We start from the raw sequence: 8183 nt of genomic DNA on the forward strand, positions 1-8183 counted from the left end.
TTTGGGAAGGCAGAACAAGAGCTTAGGGCCACTCCAGCTGCCTTCTGCACCCCATGATCCCATTCCCCCCCCCATTCCCCACCTAGCCCAGCCATCAGCGACCGCGGGGCCGCTACGCCACCTCGTGGCAAACCTATGGAATCACCGAGCTGTTTGGAAACATCATGGGGGAACATCTTGCAACAGGCTCTTTGGAGAACCAAGGTGTGAAATGACGTTGTTGAGGGCACAGACAATAAGAGGTGCTTGGTAAATCCCAGTAAAACATCCTCAGCCGTCACCCAGCAAAGTCTTTTCAATGTAATGTGAATGCTCTGAGGTCGTTTTCAACAGCCTCCCTTTCCTGTGAGCACATGAGTTTTCCACTGAAAACATGGTTATTTCTGCCTTGAACAGTAAGATCTGACCTTTTCCAGTCAGCAAGAAAAGCATCATCTTGTATATTGTAAGCCCCCTGTTGCAGTGCTGCCACAGCTTTTGTTTTACAGTCCATATATATATATATATGATTGCTTCGCAATGATTCCTCCCCCAAAACAGTCCCACAGAAAGTATAAATTTCATCATGAATGTTTATTATGAACAAACAGCTTTACAATGCAGTCATTTCTACTCCTCAGTACATGCTTGAAGGAACTCCTGTGACCTTGAAACTTGGGGGGGGAGAAGTTCTGACTATCCATAAATCCAGGTTGTTAAAGGTGACCACTGAGATGCTTTGGATTCAAGCTGCAAAACCTCCCTCCCACCCGTGTGTAACAAGATGACAGAAATTGCAGCATGAAAGTAAAGGGCCAGACATTTGTTCCAATATCATATATCGAGGGACAGCTTTTAGTTTAGTACCACATTAAATAATGCAGTGCTTCAGGGCATGGTCACAGTTTTTGCATGGCAAAGAATGGTTTCCCGCATCTAATGACTTTGGTAACATGAATGTAAAAACTAAACAGAACAAAGAGTAAAACCTACACAGAAGGGAATAACTCTTCTGTTACCAAAGGCAAGGAGATGTAGCAGGAAGGGTTCACTCAGCTTCTAGCTTTCAAGCAATGGCACCTGAAGTGACTGCCAAGTCTTTCTCTGAACCCAGGGTACTAAAGAGAAACCGCAACTGGAAGTTTTGTTTCTTAAATACAACCAACCCTCAAAATAAATAGAGCATGTTCAGGGTTTAAATGAAGTTTTGTTGTTTCCAATGGTGGCACTTGCTAAGAACAAGAGCCCCACCTTCCTTAAGGCCACCTTCTTGCCACGTAATAAAATGCCTTTTATTCAACATCTCCAGTTCTTCTACCTTGGTTAGGTAAATGCAAAACATCGGAAGATGCAAATGCACCATGGCAAGGTCTCCTTGCCTTTGTCTTCATGTATGGGGACAAAAGAACTTCCGTAAAAAGAACTGCTTCTAAGCTGCTGCCTGTAGGCGATGTCAACGGTAATAAAAGGCATTGCGAGAACACAAGCATGTCTGAATGTCACTAAAATCTATGGGGCTTTACAGCCCCAGCTACAGGTCCATGTGCTTTGAGAGAGGAGATACACCAGCCTGACAAGCCATCCTGAAAACCCTCTCATTGCAGGAAAGATACAACGCAACTGTATCCACCTGGCACTCCTCCTTCCACAAAAGCTGATGAAGCACAAAGAGGTAAATTAAAAAACAGTTATAAATAAGATTTGGTAAAACAACAAAATCTAAAAAAAAAATAAAAATCAAAGATTTATAAACACATTCTAACATCCAGCCTTTTCCAGTTCCTCCCCACCTCCTTCCCTTCCTTACCTCAGCAGGAACTGCTTTAAGATTTCTTTAGTACAGAGCTGGTCTGCTAATCCTGATCATTCCTACCTAATGCAGAGAATTGGTCACATTTATTAATGCTCTAAGCTGCATCCTCATGGGTTAACAAAACAGTTTTGCTACAATTCAGGATACCAAGAAGCAGAGAGACAACAAATCTGAAAGGGAAAACAAAACAGCTTTGAAAACAAAACAGCTCTGAAAACATTCTTTCTTAGATGAGGTAATATTTATTTGGGCTCTTCAGAATAGGTTAAGACTAGCCAGTGAGATGCAGAGCCTCCTGCCCTGCCATCACCTCTGACCGGTTGTTGTAGCATTAACAGCGTGTTCTTCCCTAGATGATGAGGCATCACTGTCAAATATGAAAGGCACAGGAAGTTTGCCTCTGATAAAGTATTTGGACAAAATTTGGGGGGCGGGGATAAAACTGAGTTTATAAAGTAATTTCAGGCAGACTTTGAACTACTCTAGGAGCTTTAGAGTATCCATGAATAATCCCGTGAACAAACATTGGTATTTCAGTCATCTGAAAGGGAAGAGTAATGAACTTACACCTAAAAGCAAAAATGCTTCTAGAATCTCAGATGAATCAGAAGGGTTTGAGCTTTTGGTGGTGGTGTTTGTAAGAGTTTATGCAAGTCTTCAAGTAAGCAAGTGGGACTAACATTAAGGGTTTACTTCAGCTAGTGACACTTCAGATGAATTCAGCTGACTCTGAAAAAGCTGGTTTGTTATTCACTCATGTTTCAGTCTTCACAAGGGCCTGGGTTACTCCATTTACCAAAGGCCAAGAAATCCAGAGCAGCTTTGCTGAATACACAATCAACTCTCCATTGGTGTGTGCAGTTTTATTATTCATTCCACCACTGGCACCTTGTGATCAAAACTAAGTATTACAGCTTCAAATTTAACATCTCCCAGATGGAAATCTGTCAATGAACAAACCCAAAACAACACTGGATATGGGTATCCCCATGAAAGACCAATTCAATTGCCTAAAGGTTGACAACTGCGCTTCTTGTAGCCCAAATAAAGCCTTCAATGACATTGTGACAGTTTAGACAACACATTTAACACACATGGTGTTACTGTCCCACTCACGTAATCACTACTGACTAGATATGAAATGATGGTCATTCTATCTTATAAAAGAAACCAGCAATCTTTTGTAGCATCAATGTCCACATGAACCCAACCCTTACCAAGTCTGCATGGAATCTCTACTTGAATCATTTCAACCCCTGTACAGACTCTCCCCTAAGGAAAGTAAAATGTGATATGCATAAATTGTGACGTCTTAAAAACTGTTCCATAAAGTAAAAAGCCTCATTTGCTTCAGATTTTCAAACAACAGATGGAGAACTGCTATAAAAATCAAAGCACTAGAAATGGTCATGTCTCATCAATAATGCTTTGACTTGTGTGTGAGCCACTACCAGACAGTAGCAAGGACAAGAGGAACTGTGAACAGAACTTCTTTTAGTTTTCTGACTAATCAAAACTACTCCATTTCCCAAACATAACCCATGAGCCAACCAATGTTTTACCTGCAACTTGATAAAACAAGTATTTCCCCCAGTCTCAGAGTCAGATGCCCAAAGAGTCCCACTCATTCTGCAACTACCACTAATTTGGTCTTGGATTTCTTTTACTATCCTCATTCTTGGGCTATGCTTCTCAGTACATACTTGACTGTGTAGGCAAAGGCTGCAAAACCAACTATAACAAACAAGTTCGCCAAAGCTCCACCTAAAAGTCCATGGTTACGGTTGGCCTGTTGGAGACCTGGATGATTGGCAGGTGCCAACGGTACATGCCCATTCAGGAGGGGTATTCCATTCTGCCCGTAGTGTGCTTCCCCATCAGGAACAACATCTGGTAAAGGGAGGGATGGAGGTCTGTTACTGAGTTCTTCTTGTGCTTTCTGTTTTTGTTTAATCTCCTGGAGAAAGAAGAAAGAAAACTTGAACAGCTGGAAGTGAAAGTGGTGAAGCTATTGGGTGCTTTGAGAAGACTGCAGAGCCTAAGTTCTTACTTCAATCTAGGAAAAGGATATGATACACTTCTTTACGTTTCAGGTCTTTCAAACTAACTTAACTGCATTACATACATTTGGACAGTCTCTCCAACTTCTTCCAGTTACCTACTTAGTGACGATATAATCACCTGGACAACAGGCCTACAGTGTTAGTGTTGTGCAGGGAAGTTATATTGTCCTAAAAAGCTATCCCCCATTCTCAGAAGTTGAGCAGGAAGAACTACAGGAAATCAAATTATTGCATGGATTAATTCCCTTACCTCCACCACTTCAGGGAAGAGCTCACAGAAGACTTTATCTTTTAAATTAAACGCTAAGCTCTGTGCGGCAAGCTGTCTTTTCTGTGGAGGAAACAAATATCATCAGCACTTGCATGTAAACGAAGTTATTCACTATAACAGACACTTCTAGACACAAGTTATGTTCTCATCTCTTCATTTATGGGGTTAGTGTTCTGTACAGGTCTGCAGTAGGCAACACATTCATTTCTGGATACTAAAATGCCAGCTGCTGCCTGTAGTTTTAACCTCTAGGTCACATCCATCATTCCCTAAGTGACACAAGGCACATCACAGCTTCTGGAGCTTACCGTGAACTCTGATGTCTCTATGCTGCCCAGTGTGGGGCCCTTTTCCACCATAAAGCTAAGAAGGCCCGTCAAGATTGTTGAGACTGACCAAGCTGGATTCCATGTATCCGGGTGGAAATCAGTGATTGAAAGACACAACCTTCAAAAGGATAAGACAGGCAGCGTGGTTTTATTTGCCATTAAAATTATTATACATTATACATATTGCTAAGACAGTGTTAATTGCTTAAGTGTTAGAAGAAAATCCTTACCTTGTATTACACTTAAACCTTCCATTAGGTGTAATCATATAAATACTAGGAGGTTTAAAAGGAAATTCTCTGGGGAATATTAGTTTCCCATGATAATAGCCACCTGCATTACACAGAGAGATGAATTACTTATTTTGCATGAAGATGAAGTCCTAAGCTGCTACTCAAAATTGGCCAAGTAAAACCCTTTGTCTCCTTTCCCCCCACACACACTAAAGAGATCAATGTCATCAACTTGTGCCTCTCAGACACAAGAATAACAATAAGCCACATCTGCAGCTGATTTACTTTGGAGCAATCCTCTCCCATGCATTATTACAAAGTACTTTCTGTTGTCAAGCCCATAACACATTTAAGGAAAACCAGCCAAAGTGTATTTAACACAATACAAATGGGGTCATTTCCCAGAAACACAGCTAACTGCAAATAACAATCCTATGAGGAATCCGATTTCAAAAAGCACTTTGTGAGAGGCTCCAGAAGACATTGTGAAATATGGGACTACAACACATTATGAAGGTTTTCACATTCCTCACTTTCTCCAGAGAAATTCATAGAATGTGTCTCAGTTCACTGAGAACATTTATTCAGTAACAAAATGGAACTTCGTTAAACTATCTTTTGACTGTCACATAGTATCTAAAGTGAGTTATCTGCTCCAAGACCTTTAGCATTTACTTAATAGGAAGCTATCTGTCCTCAGCTTAACTTTAACATGGTTTTATTAGAACCTTTGATAACAGAAACCCCACTAATAGACAGCAGTACCACTACCTCTCTTCCAGAAGCTATCACACAACTCCCAGGCAGCTCTGAAACTGCACAAAGAGTTTTTAGAGCTCTTTACAGCAGTTACGTTTTGCCCATTCAAACAGACATGGAATTACTCAGGCATGCCAATCACAACCAAGCACACACACAACTCTGCTATAAGCAAACTTTTACCTTCATAGGGAGTCATCTCAGGTCCTCGTACAACATAGTGCCTAAGACACAGAAGACATTTAAGCAGCATTAAGCCATCATACAAGCAGCCAACAACTTCCCTAGTAAAATCAAGTTCAGTATCACTTCAAGTTTCATACTCCACCTCCCAAAACCCAGATTCCCACTCAATCTGTAGGAGTGAGGGAGCCAGAGTTGATGACCTGGAAAATCTTGTTCTCTCTACAACAGAGAACATTTTAATTCTTACCATTCAAGGATATTAGATGGGAGGGGTTCTGCACAGATGTAAGGCACAGGATCCTTCTTAATTCGAAGGTAGTCTTGTTTAAGTCTCTGTGTTGCTGTTGTTGGTGCTCTCTTATTACTGTTGTTGCTCATCTAGTTGTTAAGAAATATATATAAGACAATCTGAATACAGTCTTAATAGATACAGAGCTTCTGTGCCTCATTGAACACAGATCCATTTATCTGCCAAAGCTACTTTACAGAGTACTTATTTAAATATTAATTACCATAACTTCTACATGGCAAGAATCATGCACCAACCAACACACTCCTTAGAGACTCTGGCACTGTTTAAATACCAGGAAATACAGTGCACCTGAACTCTTAATAACCAGTCCTGTACTTAGGCTGAACACACATCATTATGACACTGTTTTAAAGGGCTTAGTCCGAGTAATTAATTTCCCTATTCCATGTCAATATCTACTGTATACATTTGCTCATGGTTTAAATTCTTTCGGTGTTTCTACACATCCATTATTTGAAATAAATAACAAAACCCCCCAGTAACCTCATTCCTGCCTTTGAGGTGCAGGAGTTCACATTAAACCCTGCTTAAGAGTCAGTTGAATTTACAGAAGGGAACTCCTGAGCCAGATTATTCCCTTCCAGAGAAACAAAGCCCTCATCCAAAACGAGACAAGTCTGTGTGAAGAAAGGAAATTCCATGCTGCTTACCAGACAAAGCAAGCATTAGCCCTTACAATGCACCTACAGAACACACACCAATTAGCAACTGCTGTTTAACTCACTTTCCCCCTTAGAAACTTAGCAAGCTACCATGGAAATCCGAGCAAGAACAAAAAGGACATTTAACAAACAGCTTGAACAAAGAGATAAGTTACTGCTTACAACGGGACAGCAGCACTGGGCACAAGAAGTATGTTAAAGGACTGGGACCCTTTCTATTCCTTTGCTTTGAACATAGACCAGTAGAGTTTATTATAGGAATAATATTTAAACCATGAGAAACAATTTTATGTGGTCAAACATTGAAACTTAACATTAACGCGGTTAGTCTGGCTTTGGTCAGAATTACTGTATTCATTGTTTGTATTAATGTAATACATACAGGATTTTGCCTTAAGTACACACGGTTTTAAGCCATCATTTGAAATCGTAAAATTAAGGGTTTTTCTCTAAAGAAGCGTGCTCTGACTTTAACACGGATTCAATCATGCAGCTTTAATAACACAAGGATTTGTTCTTACGTCTAGCAATAGTGCCCTTCACCCGGCACTGGACAACAGAGCACTTAGCCCTCTTCTTGGGACATTAACACCCCGTAAAGCCTTATCTTGAAGACCGTTCGTATCGTAACACGGACAATAAGCGGCAGCATTTCCAGAAGCCACGACCACAGCGCCATTTCCCCATACCGACAGCCCCATACACCAGGAGCGAACAAGGAAGCACTCGGCCCGCGTTCACGCCGCCGAGCACCGGCTGGATCAGGGAGCCAACACAAGGGCACCGACCCCACCAACGGGAAACAGGAGACGAGCAACGACTACAAGAGCCGGAGGAGCAAGAGGCCAAGCGGGAGGCTCACGGCTACAGCCGCGGCAAGGGCAGGACGGAGGGAGCAACGAGCCGGCGCGGCTTCCCTGCTCGCTTAGCGCCGCAGGCCCCACTCACCTCTCGGTGCTAGAGCAGGCCCCTCCGGTGCCGGGACGCCCCGCCTGCCTGCAGCCGGCGGCCAAGGGAGCGGGGGAAGAAGGGAGGAACAGAGGAGAGAAGGAAGGAGGAAGGAAGGGACGGCCACAAGGGCAGAGCAGGGCCGCGACCCCCTCGCCACCCAGTGCGGCGCGACCGCGGCTCCCAGCCAAGATGGCGGCCCGGCGAGGCGGGGCTAAGGCAGCGCTGCCGTCTCCTTCCGGGAAGGCACCGCCCCGCTTCCGACGGCGGGCTTCCGCTTCCGGCACCGCCATGGCGGCCGAGGGCAGACTGAGGTACCGAGCCTGGGGCTGCCGGGCCGGGTCAGGGCGGAGCGATGGGGACACGGCGGCTCCCGTGCTGCAGGGACCCCGACCCGCCGGTGAGGAGGAACCCAGCCCAGCGTGTGTGAATGGCAGCGTTGTCCAGGCTGGAAGTCAGCCGTGAGGGAAGGAGGAGCCGTGTCGGAACGCCGGTGCGATTTGACATCACCGTTCAGCTGTTACAACTTTATTATGTTCGTGGGGTTGTCTTGATTTTGACTTCCCCGAAACACGTTTTGCTCTGCATGGGTTTTTTTTTTGTTATAAGTCTCCTGAATCTGTTCTT

General features: G+C 43.5%; 1 protein-coding gene across 2 annotated transcripts; it reads right to left on the bottom strand.

Moving 5' to 3' along the window:
* Nucleotides 1–2640: 2640 nt before the first annotated feature.
* On the bottom strand, nt 2641–7782 carry UBE2J2 (ubiquitin conjugating enzyme E2 J2). 2 transcript variants are annotated; one of them, XM_061450220.1, is made up of 7 exons: nt 7557–7781; nt 5881–6011; nt 5631–5671; nt 4686–4788; nt 4435–4573; nt 4106–4186; nt 2641–3749 (listed from the first exon to the last, which is right to left on the bottom strand). In XM_061450220.1, the coding sequence occupies exons 2-7, from the start codon at nt 6009–6011 to the stop codon at nt 3465–3467; spliced, it is 780 nt and encodes a 259-aa protein (XP_061306204.1). In that variant the 5' UTR covers nt 7557–7781; the 3' UTR covers nt 2641–3464. The 2 variants fall into 2 exon arrangements, with proteins under 2 accessions (XP_061306204.1, XP_061306205.1); XM_061450221.1 differs by lacking the exons at nt 4686–4788; nt 5631–5671 and having other exon boundaries at nt 7557–7782.
* Nucleotides 7783–8183: the final 401 nt, after the last annotated feature.

The sequence above is a fragment of the Pezoporus flaviventris genome, unplaced genomic scaffold (genome assembly GCF_033815535.1).
Source record: "Pezoporus flaviventris isolate CSIRO_AGI_PZ_B2104156 unplaced genomic scaffold, CSIRO_AGI_Pfla_v1 ptg000009l, whole genome shotgun sequence".
In the NCBI taxonomy this organism is placed as follows: domain Eukaryota; kingdom Metazoa; phylum Chordata; class Aves; order Psittaciformes; family Psittacidae; genus Pezoporus; species Pezoporus flaviventris.

Excerpts from the sequence above, each read along its gene's own strand:
- UBE2J2 (XM_061450220.1), bottom strand. The coding sequence starts at position 6,011 with ATGAGCAACAACAGTAATAAGAGAGCACCAACAACAGCAACACAGAGA. Across the intron at positions 4,789-5,630 it reads TGAGATGACTCCCTATGAAG|GTGGCTATTATCATGGGAAA; the intron begins GTAAAAGTTTGC and ends TGTGTAATGCAG. Across the intron at positions 4,574-4,685 it reads AGGTTTAAGTGTAATACAAG|GTTGTGTCTTTCAATCACTG; the intron begins GTAAGGATTTTC and ends ATCCTTTTGAAG.